Source organism: Neophocaena asiaeorientalis, unplaced genomic scaffold (assembly GCF_003031525.2).
Source record: "Neophocaena asiaeorientalis asiaeorientalis breed wild unplaced genomic scaffold, Neophocaena_asiaeorientalis_V1.1 scaffold275, whole genome shotgun sequence".
Taxonomy (NCBI): domain Eukaryota; kingdom Metazoa; phylum Chordata; class Mammalia; order Artiodactyla; family Phocoenidae; genus Neophocaena; species Neophocaena asiaeorientalis.
This window is the reverse complement of record NW_020173679.1, coordinates 2,817,940-2,836,554: the sequence shown is the minus strand read 5'-3', so window position 1 is coordinate 2,836,554 and position 18,615 is coordinate 2,817,940. Positions and strand designations below refer to the sequence as shown.

The 18,615-nt window shown below is 58.7% G+C and overlaps 1 protein-coding gene across 10 annotated transcripts in view; it reads left to right on the top strand.

The window, feature by feature from the left end:
* The window catches only part of ARHGEF10L (Rho guanine nucleotide exchange factor 10 like), a 158,517-nt gene that overhangs the window by 72,696 nt on the left and 67,206 nt on the right, over window positions 1-18,615 (top strand). For 5 of the 10 annotated variants that reach the window (XM_024749717.1, XM_024749715.1, XM_024749716.1 and 2 more), the window contains exons 7-13: window positions 1,643-1,815; window positions 9,385-9,493; window positions 12,008-12,114; window positions 14,342-14,419; window positions 15,417-15,596; window positions 16,594-16,710; window positions 18,019-18,111. In XM_024749717.1, the coding sequence (XP_024605485.1) occupies window positions 1,643-1,815; window positions 9,385-9,493; window positions 12,008-12,114; window positions 14,342-14,419; window positions 15,417-15,596; window positions 16,594-16,710; window positions 18,019-18,111 (857 nt within the window). The other 5 variants (XM_024749721.1, XM_024749722.1, XM_024749724.1 and 2 more) reach the window with 5 other exon arrangements.

Genomic DNA, 18,615 nt, shown 5'->3' with positions numbered 1-18,615 from the left:
TTTTCTCATCTGTCTGATGGGAGGTGATGATAGTTTTCGGCCCCACAGGGCTGCTGGGAGAATCTGGCATGTAGATTAGGTGGGCGGGGCCAGACGTTAGGGGAAGTAGATGTCACGTGGTTCTTCCCCTGGGGCAGCCCCAAGAACTGGGCTCTGCCCCTTGACTCACGGGTTGTGGGGCCTCCACTGCAGTAATAGGACAGTCAGCCCAGCCTTGTGAAGGTCACAGCCTGGTCACCAGCTGCTCTACTCCCTGCAGATGTTAGTCACTATCATCTTTTGCTGAAAAATAACCCCATGCTTCCTCCTGATCCTGGGACCTGAGTCTCCAGCTAAGCCCCAGTGTGTCTGTTTTGCTCTTTGGCTGAAAATCTTCCCCGACCCCTCACCCGCCCGGCTTTCCCGTGCGGGGGAGGTGGAGGCTTGCGGTCAGTGTGGAGATCTTCAAGCCCACCCAGAGCCCCCGCGAGTAAGGATCAGCTGCTCTTTGGTGAGCGCCTGCCATGTGCCAAGCTCTTGGCTAAGAGCTTTCTGTGCAAATATTATATTTACTCCACCTTTCAGCTTATTATCCCCATTTTGTAGAGAGGGCTCCAATAACCAAAGTTCTCTGCTCTTTAGAATGCGTGGTTTCTGAGCAGATTTTTTTTTTTTTAAACGCTTCTCAGTGCCATATTTTGTCTGTGTTAACGAAAAGCATTTTCACCTTCGTGCGCTTTTTTGGAGTCTGCCCTTACTTTTGTGAGGCCTGCAGTTCAGTTATTCTCCAGGTAACAGCCCAGGAAGTGAAGCTCAGAGGTGAAGGTGAGGCCGAGAGCTCCCAGAGGTAGAGCTGGGGCCAGGGCTGGGACCCTGTGTTCTTGGCCCGGGAAACTGGCTTTCCCACCTCAGTCTAGAAACAGCAACTCAAACCCGAGTTGACAGGGACCCCCAAGAGTGCCCGGCCCTGGTGGCACCTGTCCCTCCAGGCCAGTGGACTGTCAGGTCTCTGTCCCCCAGTTTCCCCGTTCAAGGCATTTCCTGTGGGGCTGGGGAAGAAAAGGGAACATTCCTGGACGCTGGGCCAGGCGCGCCCCCTACTGGACCATACTGGACCCTCACGGGGAACTCAGATTTGGGGTGAGGGATCTGAGTCATTCAATGCCCCGGACCATCTTCATTTTCCCCCCTAGCATGCTGAGGCCAGAGCTGAGGGCCTGAGTCAGGGCTTGGTCTTAGGGCTTCTCTTTTCCTCTAAAAAATGCCACAGAAGGGCTTCCCCGGTGGCGCAGTGGTTGAGAGTCCACCTGCCGATGCAGGGGACACGGGTTCGTGCCCCGGTCCTCCCGTTTACGAAAAAAAAAAAAAAAAAAAGCCATAGAAGCCCCAAATGAGCATTCCGATCCTGGCAAGGTGATGTGGATGGGGAAGTTGTTGAGCCGGTTGTGTGCCAGGCACATTTCTTGTGCTTCTCTGCATTTTTCACGTCCTCCTCACTCTGCGGGGTGGATGTCGTGTTCTCACTGCCTCCTGCTTATGGACCAGGAAGTGGAGCTGAAGGTCCACCTTGACCCACGCCCCCACCTGCCCGCCTGGGTTCAGAAATTGGGGCTGGTGGGCTTGGCCTCAGGGCCTCAGCTCACCAGCCCTGTCTCTTGGCCAGCAGGGGCAGAGAGGAAGCTGCTCTACGAGGATGTGCGCCGGGACGGGGCACCCCGGGAGACGGAGGACCTAGGCTGGAGCTCCAGTGAGTTTGAGAGCTACAGCGAGGACTCCGGGGAGGAGGCCAAGCCGGAGGCGGAACCCGCCAAGCACCGAGTGTCCTTCCAGCCCAAGGTGAGGGGGAAGGCGTCTCTCGCCCCAGCCAAGGCACCTGCGAGTGGGGTGGTGAGGGCCAGGCCTGAGACTCGTACCTAAACCTCAGTGATTCCCAGGGATGTATGGTGAGAGAGGGAGAAGTGGCCCATGTAATCCCGAGACAGGAAGTGACCCACCCGCATTGCTGATTGGCCGTGGAGAGCCCTAAACCTAGGATGGGCGTGGTTAGTGTCTGGCACAGGTGTTGCCCCTGCTCCAGGCCTGTGGCAGACCCGGCAATTGATGACGTTGCTCACGGGCTCAGCTCTGGCTTCAGAATCCTCCTGAACACAGTGCTTGGGCTGCCTAACTAAGTGACTACAGTGGACACATGGATCAAGTCAGCTTGCTCTCCCTGCCTCACAGCAGGCTTCTCAGATCGATCCGAGACCCCCACAACCCTCTGCTCTGGGGAGGTGAGCAAGCGGGCTAAGTCAGAGGCGCCCGGGAGGCTTCCTTCCAGAGCCTTTCAAGGGGCCATCCATGCGTTGATTGCTTCCAGTGTTTCTGCCTGGAACAGAGTTCACTCTGCTGATTTCACGGAAGGAGCCACGGAAGCCAAGAGGAGGATGGATTGTTTGGTTCCTCCTTTGCTGTGACAGCCTTGCCTGTCCCCTGTGTTCTCTAGAAGCCACCAGAAGGCAGGTTCTATCCATGCCGAGATTTGGGATTGAATGGGAGCAGCCTCTTAGAGACGGGCCCTGCCCGACCAGAGGTGACTGGGTCTCTGTAAGGGTCCTTTTGAAAAGACACAGGCAGGCAAGTGGGCTCAACCTGTCAGCGAGTCCTGCCTGCAGGTGGGGCAGGGACCAGGCAGGGGCCCCAGGCCCAGGCTGGATTACAGGGGCCTCCAACTCCCAAGTTTTTCTGAGTGCCTCCTGCCCCTTTCTGAGTTTGGGGATCCCTTCTGGGAGAGGGGCACAGGCCAGAGCAGAGCCTACGCCTAAGAGTCTTCAGACAGACTTTACTCAGATGAAGAGGGCTCCCCAAGTCCTCAGGAAGCCTGGGGGCTGAGCAGGTCTCTCCTGAACCCCTGCTCTCCTCTCGGCTGGAACCCCATGGGCGGCGCCACGGAAAACAGCCTTGACCTCCTGCTAGCAAAAAAAGTTAAGCATCTCTGACACCTACTCTGTGCCCAGTCCACATGTTAGGGTGTGGGTTGGGGTATAGGGAGACTGGAAGACCCAGCCCAGGCTTGGGGAACCTTTGGTCTAGGAGGAGACACCGAATATGAAACGCTTTGTCAGAAATGAAGAAAACGTGCCTTTCTGTGAACACAAGCCCGTGTATGTATGGCCGCCTGCCCGACACAGGTGGGATTTGATGGGCCTAATCACAGGAGGCTTCCTTCCAAGAGAGGCGGGTTGGGAGCTGGGGTGCAGAAGCCAGAGGAGATGGGAAAGGTGTCCCCAGTTGGAGGAATGACCCAGGCAAAAGCCCAGGAACAGGCCTCTTCCTGCTTCTGTCCTTAGAAGGGACAGCATGCTCTAGTTTAGGGGAGAGAGGGGGCTTTGGTTATGAAGGCGCCACACGCCCTGGGTAGCCTCTGCATAGCGGGGGCGGGACTCGTGTGTCCCAGCCCTCCTCTGGAGGGTGTGAGCAGGTGGGGCTCCAGGCCTGGGCCAGCCCTTGTTCTCAGCCTCTGACTGTCCCGCCTAATCTCCCACGGCCACTTCCCCAGCCCCGTGCCTTCTTGCTGGGGACCAAGAGGGAACCGTCAGCACCTCTCAGGGCAGGACGCGTGGGGATGCTGAGTTTGGGCTCTCCCATGGTGGTCCTCAGACTTGCACAGGCATCAGGATAATGTGGGTAGTTGGTTGAAATCGCAGATGTCGTGGCCTCGCTCCCAGGTTCGGGGTTTGGGTGGGGCCTGGCAATCTGCTTTTTAACAGCGCTCTGTCCTCCGGGGATGCAAGGGCCCCACAGAGTACTCTGAGAAAGGCTGGGCGGGCCCTCACCTTGGCCTGGCCCCAGGGGTGGGGGTCTCTGGGGGCTGCCCCTGGGCTTGTGTCCCGCACACCCTCAAGCTGGGGGCTTGGGACTCTTCCTCAGCAGGCAGACGACGTGCAGAGTTCTTAGAATTTCTGACCATGAGGACTTTTCTCCGGCCATGGGCCCAGGCCCGCCTGTTCCCTGAACAGCAGGCCCCCAGGGATTGTAGGGGGGTATTTCTTCTGACACCCACCTCTGCCTGGGAACTGCCCCACCACAGCCCCACCTGCAGGGCTTTGCCCTCCTGAGCTGCTTGGGGCGCATCTGCTCCTATGCGTCGTGCTGCAGCCGCTGCGTGTTTCCGGTGCCGCCGCCGCCTGCCTGTATGTAGTCTGTGCTGTGGCGCGTCCAGCAGCAGAGATCTGGGCAGAGTCGGGTCCTGTCCTTAGAGTCTAACAGGAGCCTGGTACCCTGTGCAGTTGCAAAAGAACTCGTGCAGCCCCTCCTGCAGGTGTCTGGCCAAGCCAGCCCTCAGTGGGCCGATTTTTGGCAAAGAAAATGACCGAGGCTCTGCAGGGGGACCTCCTTAGGAGCCCTTGACCCAGATGTGACCGGGAGCCTGATCCTGATTAATGAGGGCCTGCTGGTCGCCCCCCATGGTCAGTGGGAGGTTTTTACTTTTTTTCCCCAGCTGTGAAACGGGCTCCACTGAACCTGTCCACCTTCTGATTGTGATCTCTTCATAACGAAGGTGACCGTGATCCAGTTGGCCAGGGGCCTGGGCAGCAATGCCAGTCTGACTTCAGCTGGTTGACTCTGATCCGACTAATTCTGCAGTTCACCTTCGAATCTAGTTCTTCGGACCCTGAGAGAGGCAGAGGCCCAGGTCCTTTATGATTTATCATGTCAGTCTTATTTACAGATGAAACAGGACTCCAGTTTTCTGGGGAGTCTGAGTAACTCTCAGAAGGATCCCTGTCCTGCTACTTCTTTGTGTAACAATAGTGAATATTTGCCCAGTGTGGTACAGCTGACAGAGCAGTTTCATTTATTGTTCCTAATACCCTAGAGTGGTTGGTATTACTTGCTTTAAGAGTCTCATTTTGTTGATCAGAGAACCTAAGTGACAGAAGCTCAGAGAGGTTAAATGATGTGGTGAGGGCCACACAGCAAGTAGGTGGTAGAACCGTAGCTCAACATCACATAGGACTGGAAAGGAAGTACCTTGTCCATCCGTTCATCCCTCCATCCGCCCATCCATCCATCCATCCATCCATCCAGTCAACTGTCCATCCATTCAACAAATATTGAGCGTTTATTATTTGAAAGATAGTCTAATATCTAAAAAAGCTTCCATTTTTTTGAACACTCACTAGGCTCTGGGGTTTACATGCTTTGTCCATTTCACCTTCTCAGTCATACTATGAAGTAGTTATTATTATGGCTACTTTACCAGTGAGGAAGCTGTCACTCAGAGAGGGAAGGAGACTTTTCCAGCTAGTACACGGGGAGCAGTGCTTTGAATGTAGGCCCACCTGCCTCGAAGCTCGTGCTTTTGATTCCTCTGCTTGTCTACTTTTCTACAAGTAATCCCAGTCATGGTCTTCTCTATATTTTACCAAATGTCACTATTGCTCCTACAGTTCATGCATTTGAATGTCTGTCTGTGTGTCCATTTATCTGTCCGTCTTCCCAGATAGTATGTAAGCCAGCCACCTACCCCTCCATCCAGTTGCCCGCCCATCATCCCTCCCTCCCTCTGTTCCTCCAGTGGTGTGCTCGAGCCAGCTCAAACTAGCTCACAAGAACCCAAGAACCAAGTGCACATCCCTTTCCAACTTCACACTCAGTGATGTCACATTGGTAGTCTGAAATTGGCTGTGGTGGGCGTGTTCACGCCGTGGAAATACTACAAGGCAGGGCTCTTTTTCCTGGAGAACCACTCGTTGAATATTTACCAGCACAGCACTGCTTCCAACCATCCATGTTTTTATTAATTCATCTGACTGTCTCTTCATCCCTCTACCCATTTGCCATCTGTACAGTCATCCAACTAAATGTATCCATTTGCTCACCCATCCATCCACTTATCTGTCTATCCATCCATCTGTGAGCCTGTCCATCTACCCATCCGTCTATTGTCCATCCAACCATCCACCCCTCTCTGCATTCACCCATCTTTCTGCATTTGCCCACTCATCCATTTATCCCCTTGCCCACCCATTCCACCCATCCGTCCACCTGCCATTCATCCATCTCGGAAACTTGCCAAGAGCCTCTTATGTCGAGAGCCGCATGCTGGGCTCCTGGGATGGGGAGATGACCGAGACACAGTCCTTGTCCTCTGAGCACTGGGAGGGGGCCTGGGCTGTTCCCCTCCCACCTCTGCTCCCCCACAGCTGCAGAGACCCAGCCCCCAACTGCTTGGCATGTTGGGGTTGGATGCTGCTGGAGCTCATTCCAGGCAGGGGCCTGGTGGTCCCCAGGTGCCCAATCCCACCTGCCCCGGGTTGTCTATCCACCACCTCACCTGAGTCTCCTTTTTACTCTGTTGCCGGTGTTTTGTCTCCTGCCCTCCCCGCCTGCTTCTCTCACCTGCTGTCCTTCTGCCTGGCTGCTTGGGGGCTCCAGCTTTCTCCAGACCTGACTAGGCTAAAGGAGCGATGCGCCAGGACTAAGAGAGACATCTTGGCTTTAAGAGTTGGGGGGAGAGACATGCAGGAGCTGAAGCACAAGTACGATTATAAGGTATTGTCTGTCTGTCCCTCCAAGTCCTGGGGGCTCCCGGGGCCTTTCCTGCTGCTTCTGGGGCCGCAGGGGCGGGGCTGAGTCCCGGAGCTGCCTCGAGCCCTGGAACTTGGTGGCATCTTTCGTCGGCTTCGCGGGCTGATGCCAAAGGCTGGCTCGCTCCTGTCCATGTCCTCGCCTCTCTTTCTTCCCACCCTCAACTGACACCTTAACCGTCGATAAGAATTCCTGTGTGGGCTCTCAAACTTTAGGGCCCTCGGAATCACCCGAGTGCTTTGAAAAATGCAGATTCCTGAGCTCCATCCCCAGAGAAGCTGATTCTACAGGTCTGGGCCGAGGCCTAGGAATCTATGAATTTGGTAACTATGGCAGGTGGGTTTGGGTTACACTTTGCTGGTGACATTGGACGTTCCTCCGCCTCGGAGCTGTTCAGAGAGGTCCGGGGTAAGGAGGCCAGTAGGAGAAACCGCAGTGCCTTCTTCTCAGATGGGACTCCAACCTCTGCATAAGGATGATGATATGGACAGCAGTAGTTTCCATTCATTGAGCACCTACTGTGTGCTGTGGGCCTTGGAGGCCTGCAGGCCTGGATTTGAACGCCAGCCCCACCACCTCCTCGCTGTGTGATCCTGGGCAGGCCTCTTGACCTCTCTGAGCTTCAGTTTCCTTGCCTGGGAAATGGCGGCATGAACAGTACCAGCCCCCAGGGTGGATGTGAGCTCAGAACTGTCAGGTGCTTAGGGCCGCGCCGGGCACAGCCTAAGAGTTCAGTGGATGGTGACCATTACTACTTGTGTGCCTGACCGTTTTCTCCCTGAGACGCCCTAGCAGGCCGCTGTCTTACTGCTGTCATTCAGCATTAGTAAGGCCAGCAAGTGAGGCAACTGGCTGGTGGCCACACCAGCGGCCAGCGGCAGAACTGGGGTTCAAGCCTCGGTCTGTGCAAGCCAGAGCCTGCCAGCCCTCTATCCTGTAGCCCTGCCCATTTCCTCAGAACCGGAGGCCTCTCTGGAGGAGGCGGAGAGACCCTTTACAGTTTGCAAGACCCTTATACGGACACCCTCTGAGAGCCCTGTGACTGGAGGTGGGGGCAGATTTAACTTCTTAGGAAGCTGCGGCCCAGGGAGGAGCATGGAGCACGTGGAGGGCGGCGTCGAGACCAGGGTGCTTTCCCCAGCCCGGCCCCTGAGTCGGCCCCCAGATCGGGCTCTGTCCTAAGTGCTATGAGCCAGTGAAGGTGGCAGGTTGACCCAGGGACGCCTTCCAGGTGCTCTTTTTTGGCCCAGGAAGGGTCTCTGATGGTTCCCCCAAAGACCACTTTGGGGGTTCCTAGGACAACCCCCCTGACAGCTTTCTGCTGAGACAGGAACTGGGCTCCAGGACAGAGGTTTCCACTGTGGGGGTTATGACCCCCTCAGAGGAGGGTGAGCATCTTCGTACGGTTTCCGGGGTCTGGGGTCGAATGTCCCTCTCATTAGATTCTCACAGGTGTTTATGACAGCCCCACCCACCTCTCCGAAAGACCAAGAACTGCTGCTCTAGAATCATACCATTGAGAGGCAGGGAGGGGCCCGGGACTTCCCTTTCCCCTGCTGGCTGTTGGCTGTTTCCAGAAAGTCATCTTGTTCCTGAAAAGTTACCACCCTGCCCCCAGCCTCAGCGCCCACTCAGTGTTCGGCAAGCCTTCCTGACCCAGACCTTTGAGAAGTGCCCGGGCCCTTATGCTGGGGACCAGGGCGGGTGTTTGGAGGAAGGTGATAGAGAGAGCAGAGACCAGGGACCCCCAGATGAGTGCTTCCCACCTTTAGCAGAGAGCTTCAGGGAGAAGGGGCTTTCCTAGAACTGTACTGTCCATTATGATAGCCACCCAGCTCTTTACATCTAAGTTAATTAAAATTAAAGATCACCAGCACTCGGGGTGCTCAGCCACACCCGCCAGCTCTCAGGTGCCCAGTGGCGACGTGTGGCTGGCTGTTGCTATGTTGGACAGCGCAGACAGGGAACATTTCCAACCATGTGGAAACTTCTAGCACTGGCTGTACGTCAGGGAAGCTTCCAGGACTGGGCCGGGGGCTGAGGGGACAAAGCAGTGAGTTAGGGGACGGCAGCTCTGTTTGCAGGCCCAAGGTGCCGCTTCCCCGTCCTGGGCCTGCCTCCGCCCGCGCCCTGTGTCTGCTTCGCTTGCTGCACCTGTGCCCACGGGTCCTCCCCACCTGAGGGAAGCTGCGCCCGGCTCCGTGGAGGCAGCAGCCTCCCGCTTGTTCCTGGGCAGAGGCTCAGTAAGAAACCCGGCTATTTGGTGGGGCCGGGGTTCCACTGATGGGATGGGGTTGCTCCCCTCCTTTTATACTTGCTCCTAAAGTAAGCTTGGGCATCTGTGCAGCTCCTTTTACTGTCCAGCGTGCTTTCCCAGACCCTGTTTAGTCCTCAGAGGCTCTGGCGGGTCTCAGGGAGGAAACTGAGGCTCAGTGAGGTTAAGGGTCTTGTCCAGAGTCACGCGGGTGGGGAGCGGTAGGGCTGGGATCTGAACCAGGCCTAGGACTCCAGGCCTCCAGACTTTTCCCCAGTGTCACACCATGTCCTTTATTTGACACCCAAGGGGAAAAAATTGGGTTAGTAAAGAGGGTTCCCCCCGGAAGGTCCCCCAGGGCGTGAATGCCCTTCCAACCCTTCCCACGAGGTCTCGGGGTGGCACTGCCCTGCTGTCTTTCTTGGCCTCTGCTGCCACCTCCCTGGGAGGCAGTGGGCTCTGGGGTCCTCATGTTTGTAGCCCCGGCCGGGAGGCCTGGATAGGGCCGGTGGCCCTTGGTGGCAGATGTCGCAAGGCCTCCTTCCGCTTCTCTGATGAGCCCCCCTGCCTTTGCTCAGATGACCCAGCTCATGAAGGCCGCCAAGAGCGGGACCAAGGACGGGCTGGAGAAGACGAGGATCGCAGTCATGCGCAAAGTGTCCTTTCTGCACAGGAAGGACGTCCTCGGTGAGGAGCTGCGGGCCGGGCCAGGGGTGGGCTCAGTCTCTGCAGGGGTGGGCGGGCGAGGTCACTGGGTGTCCGGGCTCCTCTGGCGGTGGGGTTTGGGGACTGATCCCCAAATGTGCCAGCTTGTGTCCCGGCCTGTGGCAGGTGGACCCCATCTCTTCCGGGAAATGTGGGCCTCTCCCTTCAGCATCCCTGCCCTGGTCTCTGTCGTGGCCTCCTTGGCCTCTTGCCTCCCATGCTCACCTGACCTCATCTTTGAACGCGCCTGTTCATTCCCTTCTTTATCCGTGCACCTGTTTCTCCACCAGCCGACATTTATTGAGAACCTACTAAGTGCCATGCCCCGTGCTGGGTGCAGGGACACCAAGATGAGTCAGGCAGTATTGCCTGCAGGAGCACGTGGGACAGTACGGAGACAGGCATGCAAACAGGAAATGACCAGCCGCATGGTGGGCTGCCACGGTGGGAGCGTGGGGGAAGTGAGCGTGGAATGCGCGAATGAAAGGTCAGGGAAGGGCTGAGAGCAGAAGGAGAAGGGGACCCAGGTCCATCAGGCCAGGGAACGGGGCAGGGAGTGGGTGCTCTGGGTAGAGGAGCCAGCATGTCAACGGTCCCAAGGTGGGAAGGTATGAGACGTTCAAGAAGTGATTTTCACGATGGTCATCGTTTATGGAGTGTCTGTTGTGTGCCAGGCACTCTCTGAAGAGCTTTACAGTTTCTCATTTAATACTTATAAACACCAGACAGGGACAGAGGACTGTCTTGTTCCCATTTGGAGATGGGGGAACAGGCACAGAGTGGTTCAGTGTCTCGCCTGGGGACACACAGGCGTGGAGGGGACGGAAGAGGCTTCCTCTGGCTGGAGTGAGGGCAGGGGTGAGAGATCAGGGCCCCGTTAGCACAGGCATTCAAGCCAGGGAGGACTTTGAGGCTCTGCACCCTCTTGAAATCTATGTATTTCTCCCTCTCTGTGCCTCAGTTTCCTCATCTGTACAATGGGGCTAATCTGGCATCTGTCTCAGGGGGCTTTGGTGAGGATGACCGAGCAGTAGTAGTACATGGAAAGAGCCCAGCACAGCTCCTGACCCCTGTGTGGCAGCTGCGATTCCCGGTGGCAGCCCCAGAAAGGAGGTGTTTGGTGCTGGAACAGCACGTTGCTGATCTGGATCTGATCCTGGTTCCACGGCCTCCTGGCTGTGTGACCTTGCCCACTTCTTCCCCTCTTGGACTGCCAGGTTCCTCATCTGTGAAGCGGGTTTAATTAACCCCACCACTGCATACACTTGATTCAGCACCAAACTTTTGGGGAAGCCCTACCCCCCGACGAGGGAGGGGACGATGGGCTGAGGAGCCATTCCGAACTTGGAGTGGCCTGGAGAACGGACAGGCTGGACATGCTGGCTGGCTGGGAACTCTTCCTGGTCACCCTTCCCCATCCCCAGGCCAGCCAGGCGGCCAGCAGGCTCCCTCCCCACCCTGCCTGTTAGCCCGGAGCCTTTCCTAAAGCGACCCTCCCACCAGAGGCGTTATTAATAGCCACGGCAAGGCTCGAATCACCGGCCAAGAATGTTACCCAGTGGCGCATGGGGGAAGAGGAAGCCGCGGGGCCAGCGGCTGGGGTGGGTGCGGAGTGATGCCCGGGGTGCCATGTGGGCCAGGCAGGAGGGCCGCCACCACCCCGACCCCCATACTGTCATCCACTGTCCTTCCTCCTCCTCCTCTTCTGTCTCCTGCTCAGGTAAGGCCCGTCTGCGTGTCCCTGTTCCCTCGGCCCCCGGGAGCCACCGCCACTTCTCTCTTCCCAGCTTCCCCTTAGCACCCGCTTCCTGCTGCCTGCGGCTGCCGGCACCGGGTTTCAGGGCCGCAAGCAGCGGGGTCCCGTCTCCCTGTGCCTGTGCCTGGAGCTCGTGGGGCGGGAGCCCTGCGAGGCCGGGTTACTGCGCTCCGCCTGACCTCCGCTCTCTCCACCCCGGCCTCTGTCTGTCTCGATCTGTCCTCTGAGGTCTGCCCCCACTCATGTCTGCGTTCCCCTATTGGACAGCAGCTGGACTTTTTCCCCATTGGGTCTCTTGTTTTGAAAGATGAAAACACAAAGCCAAACAGCCCTGCTCTTCTCGGGGTTAACTTTCTTCCCCCTTTTTGGCAAGCAGAAGAAAACTATTTTTAGTGTCTAGTGATGGGGACACGGGCGGCCTGGCCTTTGCCAGCCCAGAAGCGGGCGGGTCTGAGCGGGGACAGAGACTCCTGGCAGGGTGGATTCTGAGAGCCGAGCCCCTGCTGCGTGCTGCTTCCTACTCCCTCGCTCCATCCCTCCCTCACTTCTATTTCCGGGTGGACTGTTCTAGCAGAGTATAGCCAGGAGGCCAGTGAGTAGGCCCTAATCCTCTGTGGCCCCAGGAGCCGTTCATCCCAGGACCCCGGTCTGTGGGGGGGAGGGTGGTTTCCAGCTCCTGGAGTTTGAGCAGGTGTGTCATCCTTGCCTTGCGTGTGTCACCAGCCCATCTCACTTTCCAGGTGACTCGGAGGAGGAGGACATGGGGCTCCTGGAGGTCAGCGTTACGGACATCAAGCCCCCAGCCCCGGAGCTGGGCCCCATGCCAGACGGCCTGAGCCCACAGCAGGTTTGTGGGAGGAGCGGGGTGTCTTCAGGGGGAGGGATGGTGGGGACCCCAGCCTGCTACCTGGGACCATGCAGGTCTGGGTCTGGAAGGGGAGTTGATGATCAGGGGGCCCTTGACAGAGCCCCAGCTGGGTGGGGGACCTTCTGGGGTCTCTTCTCGACCTGCTGCACAGACTTTCCAAATTGGACCCTGCAGGTTCCATGCCATCATCCTGGGTGGCGGTGGGGCTGCATGTGGAGGTCTTGCTTCCCAGCCCTGTGGCAGCCAGAGTAGCTCCTGTGTAACCGGGTCAAACGAAGGTGTTTGAACAAAGGGCCCGCAGTCCCTTTCTGGGAAGCATCGAGCTAATCCAGTTCAGGGAGGAACCCTGGGGCTGCCCGGCCCCCCTCCCCCAATCCACCCACCTGTCATCAGTTCAGACCCCAGAGTCACCGCAGGCATCCCAGGAGCGGGGCTCTTCGGGCGATGTCTTCCTTCTCCAGAAGTGTCACATTGAGATCGGGGTGGCTGTGCTCTGGGACCTTCCTCTGCAGAGTCAGGTTTGAATTTATCCCTGCTGGGGTTTTCTTAGCCGTGAGGCAGAGGGAGAGACCCCTGCCTCCCTCTGGTCATGAGGGCTCTGAGCAAGACATGTCGGGGAAGCAAATGCAATGAGGGGGTTGGCCGGTTTGGAGTTGGCAGGAAATCCTGATGATGGGCCCCTTTTGAAAATCGGAGATACGGCCACACCTCTCATCTTGGGAGTCCATCCGCCTCCTTCCTTCCTTCTTTCTCCTGCCTGGCCCCTGGCAACACTGAGGTGGTGACCCCCCTGCTCCCTCCCCTATGCAGTGAGTCACTGTCAGAGCCATCAGAGCTCAGAGCCAGGCAGGACCCCGGGTTTCCAGCTCATAATCCGGGGTTCCCCTTTTTGATGTCGGTCGGGTCTGTCTCCTCGGGAGCCTTTCGCATTTCTTGGATCAGCAATGTTCGTTACTCTAGGCCAGTGGCCCTCAACCAAGTTTATTTTGTCCCCCAGGGGACATTTGGCAATGTCTGGTGATGCTTCTGGTTGTCACAGCTCGCGGGGGGTCGGGTGCTGCTGGAATCTGGTGGGTAGGGGCCAGGGACGCTGCTCCATGTCCTACAGTGCACGGGACGGCCCCAAGCGTCAGCACGCTGAGGTGGAGAGCGCTGCTCTGGGAACACCTGGGAAACTGGGGATCGCTGACAAGGCATCCCGCTGTGGGGCAGCTTGGAGGACAGGGGCCACGGTCAGGCCTGGGCGCAGGCAGGGTGGTGGGAGGAGATGCAAAGGTGTGCCAGAGGCAGGAGGGAGGAAACAGAGGGGAGCAGGGGAGATGGTGGTGGGCGCCTGGATCGATGTTCTCAGGATGGCTTTGGGGGCACAGTGGGGATCAGTCACCCTCCCGGCTCTGGGCCAAGGTGGATAGGCTCCCCCCTCGGACACCTCTCACATGCGATACCTTTCATGAGCTCTGTCCCAGCTTTGCTGCACGCTCGAATCACCCAGGAAGCTTTAAAAAACACTGTTACCGAGGTTGCACCCCATAGCGATTCCTTCAGAACGTCTGGGGTGGGAGCCACGTGATTCCAGTGAGTCCCCCCACCCCCAGCCCGCATGCTGCTATATCCAGGTGAGGGCTTCTTGACTGGGTGCTGGTCGGTCTGCTCCTGAGAGATGCACTAATTATAGCTGAGGAGAGACAGGGAGGGCAAGAGGGAAGGATGAGGGGCTGGGACGTTTAGCTTGAAGTAGAGCCCACCTGGCGGGGACGGGAGAGAGACTGGTTAAGGATCGGGTCTGTAAGTGTCGGGAGCTGAGACTTCAATTTCACCTAAGAAAGAATTTTCTACTAAAGTTGTCCAAGGATGGAGGAGGCCGCCTGTCCCCATGGAGGAGAGTGGTGGTTTCCCATCCCTGGATGTGTGGGAGCAGAGACCAGGCAGGGGACTCGAGTCCCAGCGTCCCCTGCCCCCATGCTGCAGTCTGGGGAGCACGGGCATTTGTCTGGGGTTGGCAGGGCCTCTGGAAGGGAATGCTGGCCTGCCAGGCCCCAGTGTTCCAGGAGCAGCTCTGGGAAAGACGAGTTCCTTCTGTCCCGCGGCCGGCAGCTCCACTGGGCGTCATGACTCCTCGTCCCATCACCCGGGGCTCCGCACACAGCCGGAGCTCGCTCTGTGCCATGGTTGGCACAGGTGCTGACTGTGCTTTCTGCCCGAGCAGGTGGTCCGGAGGCACATCCTGGGCTCCATCGTGCAGAGCGAAGGCAGCTATGTGGAGTCTCTGAAACGGGTACTCCAGGTAGGACTCTGGGGGGTCTGGGGAGAGGGCAGGGGAGACCCCGGAGGGACATTTTACAAGGAGCGTTTGGGGACTGTGGGCATTTTTAAGGGGAAGGAGCCAAAGGCCAGGGCTTTTATGGAAACAGCAGGACCTCCAAATGGGGGACACCAAGAATTCCAGATGCCTTGGTATTCACAGGATGACTGCATTTTCTGAAACCATGTCGGGGTTCAATAAAATGAGCTGTATCCTATGGGCTTGAGGGCATGCGGTGCCTCTTGTGCCTCCCTCGCCGCTCTGGGAGCCCCCGGGGCAGGGGCTGATGTCTCCCCGTCATCTTGGAGCTCCCTGGGTGCGCCCTCTCCCCTGTGATCCGGACGCACAGGAATTGCTAAGTAGATGCTTGCGTGACTAAGGTGTGCTGGCCTGGTCTGTAGTTTGCATTCCTGAAAAGGTGAACCTTCTGGGATGTTGTGGGCTCTTGGGGAGGACAACGGGGAGGGGAATTGTAGGGGTGGGAGGGTGCTAGTAACAACCTCATTTCCCCTCCTGAGTTTGGATCCACAGTGGAGGAGCCCAGACCTCAGGCAGGTGGAGACAAAAATATCCTGGGTTTCTGACAAAGCTGGTTGGAGAGTGTGGCTCTAGGTCTTGCTGTGACATCACTGCCACTGCTCCGTTAGACAGACTGGCTCACCTGTGGGCAAAGCCGATCTGGGCCGGCCCCTGGGGACTGCCTCCGTGGAGCTCCTTGCAGGCAGGGGTCTGCCCGAAAACCCAGCTTAACACATAAGTCACGAGGGTGGGTTATGGATGGGCAGAAGGGTCAGGAGTGTTACGATCATGGAGATCCTTCCAGAAGGACAGGTGAAGTGTGAGGGGTGGGCGCTCCTCCCGCAGGAAGGTCTGCCGAGTTCTGCTTGGCCCGGTCCAGGTGGCCATGAGGGCAGCGGGGGCAGGGGCTGTGGCCTGGCCTCGGGGCACTCACCCTGCCTGCGCCCCGCCCCCCCGTCAGGATTACCGCAACCCCCTGATGGAGATGGAGCCCAAGGCGCTGAGTGCCCGCAAGTGCCAGGTGGTGTTTTTTCGCGTGAAGGAGATCCTGCACTGCCACTCCATGTTCCAGATCGCCCTGTCCTCCCGCGTGGCCGAGTGGGACTCCACCGAGAAGATTGGGGACCTCTTCGTGGCTTCGGTAGGTGTCCCCAGACTCTCCCCAGCCTGCCAAGGTGCCAACCGCGGCCGTGATTTGGATGTTCTCCGGGCCAGCCTCCTGCCTCCACCTGGTCGCCTCGTCCCAGACAGCGGGGTCAGAGGGTGGCAGGGCCTGAGTCGGCCTGGCCTACATGGGGGTGGGCGTGACACCTTGCAGCGTGTCCTTGGAGATGTCCGCCTGCGTGCCGCCTGCTCACTGTTCTGGCTCCGCCTAGGTGGCAGTGCCTCTAGGAGACTGGCCACTGCGGGCAGCCACCTGGCCGATCTCAAGTGCCCCCTGCGGAGCGCTCGCAGAGGGACCACTGTGCGACGCCCACACAGAGCATGGCCTTGGCCCCAGAGGATGCCGCAGGGTGTCGGGGCCAGGCCACTGGGTCGTGCTCCCGGAGACCTGGCCTGGTCCCAGCTCAGCTGTGCAAACGTGGGCAGCTCCAGGGCCCTCTCGGGGCTCAGGTCCCCATCTGTGGAGGAAGGGGGTGTGCTGGACTCATGGTTTTTGACACTGAAGTCTGTGGGCCCCAGAGAGATTCATGGGGTGAGAGATGGTCAGATCGGTGGAAACTGCTTCGATATGTTGTAGGCAACTGGGTTCTGCTAAAAGACAAAAAACCCAGCACCCTGGTCGGTGTGTCCATGGGGCTCAGGTCAGCAGCACCATCCTTGAGGGTGGGGGGCTGGGGGGCGTAGCAAAGGGCCGCCATGCCCCCCTTCGCCTGTGGGCCAGGCTGCCGTGCTGCGGGACGAGGGACCTCCCCGGGCTCTCCCTAGCACCACCTCTTCCTCCCTGTGACCTTGGTGTCTCTTCGCCTCTCTGAGCCCTGTCCCCTCCCCTCACCGGGTGACAGGTTTCCTCACCTCAAGGCTAGCTGAGACCCTCCAGCAGAGGAGGACTGTGGTCGCCGGTGAGGGTGGGGTGCTGGTCGCCCTCCCCCTCGCATGGATGTGACCCTCCCGGGCCGCGCCCACACCTGTTTCAGTTCTCCAAGTCCGTGGTGCTCGACGTGTACAGCGACTACGTGAACAACTTTACCAATGCCATGTCCATCATCAAGAAGGCCTGTCTCACCAAGCCCGCCTTCCTCGAGTTCCTCAAGGTGGGCCCGAGGGTGGTCCGGGGCCCCTCTCCATGGAGCCCCGGCCGTCGGTTGGGGGGGGCAGGGAGGTGTCTCAGGAGGGAGGGATCGCTGCAGCATCACTTCTTTGGCCCAGACGCCTCTCTTCTTTCCTTTGGGCCATCCCCAGTCCCACGGGAAGAAAATCTGCCTCTCCTTTCCCCACTCCGCCAAGGGGAGGGTGAAGAAGAGTTAAAGTTTCTGTAAGCCGCTTGGGATCCTGGAGTTCTGACAGGTGGAAGCGTAGGCCTGTGACATCTGCAGATGGTGCCTGGGCTTGGTGTGGCTCAGGTTGTGGCCGGGATGATCCCTTTTCTTAAAGCGGTGCTTTGGGGATCACGTGCGAGAATAGAGTTTAAAGGACTATAGGCCTCAATAGCTGTGGGACCAGGTCCCCAATCCCCATTTCCTAGGCGCACACTTAGGTGAGTCAGAGACGTGCCACCCAGCAGAGGGCGCAGGTGGGCTAGGGCCCCCGGCCTCAGCCAGGAGCCTACAGCCTGGATCCCAGAGGATCGGGGGCTTTCTCAATGGGGTGCCATCTGACATGGGTCCTGGGGGCTGTCAGTGGGGTTGAAATGGAGAGATGGAGAAGAGGGTGTTCCAGGTGCAAGGGTGATGGGGCAAAGGTCAGAGGCAAGTCTGGTTGGATCCTGGGAGCACTGGGTGCCCGGGAGAGAGGCCCAGAGCAGTGGAGTTCAGTTTGGGCGGATCTGGACCTCCTGGCCCAGGGGCTAGGATGTCTTATTTCAGGCAGCGGGGAGCCACTGAAGTTTTGGGTAGAGGCAGATGGAGGCAGAGGCCGGTGGGGAAGCTGTGGCGGCAGCCTGGGTCGCAGGGGCTGAGGGCCTGGGTCAAGGTGACAGGTGTGTGGATGGAGAGGTGGAAACAGAAGCAAGAGACAGGACAGTAAGAACCGTCCCCCTGCCAATCCTCACCCCGGCCCAGGCCCGTCCGCTTTAGTTTAGGTGGAGGGAATGGTTGTCTCGGCTACTTTCAGTAGCCTGACTTCTTGGATAAATTGCTGAAATGTCCTACTTATGCTTTTAGTCCAGAGACTTTAACGTGATGCTCTAGGCTTTCCAGGGTGAGGGGCTGTACCGGGGAGCCCTGTGGTGGCAGGGACCCCTGACTGTGGAACCAGGGACCTCCTGGGCTCTTCTCTTGGGCCCAAGGCTGAGCAGGGTCCTGGGTCCGGGGAGGGGAGCCCGGGATGGGCCGCATCTGTACCCCGGGTGCTGGGCCCTTGCTGCGGAGGCTCAGTGAATTATCCCCCCTCGTCTCCAACAGCGGCGGCAGGTGTGTAGCCCCGACCGCGTCACGCTCTACGGGCTGATGGTGAAGCCCATCCAGAGGTTCCCTCAGTTCATCCTCCTGCTTCAGGTACCACGGGGGATTCCGGCGGCCACCAACCTGCAGGGTGGGGCGTGGGATGGTGCGAGCCTCATGGGGTTGGGGCAGGAGGCCTGGCTTCTCATCCGTCACCCACGACCCACGCATCTGTGCACGGTGGGCAGGGCCTTGGCCCCCCGGCCCCCTCTTTCCCCACTCCTAGGGTGGAGCCCATTGAGCTTACTTTTGCCTCCTCTGGTGGGAACCTGGTGACCGGTGGTGACGTTAGCCCAGGTTGCGGGAAGGCACGTGGAATCCGGGCGACCGTGGGGCCCCTGGCAGTGAGGAGGTGCCCCGTGGATGCTCTGATCTTGGCACTTCAGGCTTCCCGAGGGAGCGGTAGCCTCCACGCTGGGCCCTGAGAGCTTGAGGCACCTCCCCTGGTTGCCGGGGGTCCTCAGTCAGGGGGTGAGTCCCCCTGGGGGGAAGGCTGGCTGCCAGCCCAAGGGCCCCAGCGGGGCTTCCTCTCTGTTCTCAGAGCGACCAGCAGCAGGA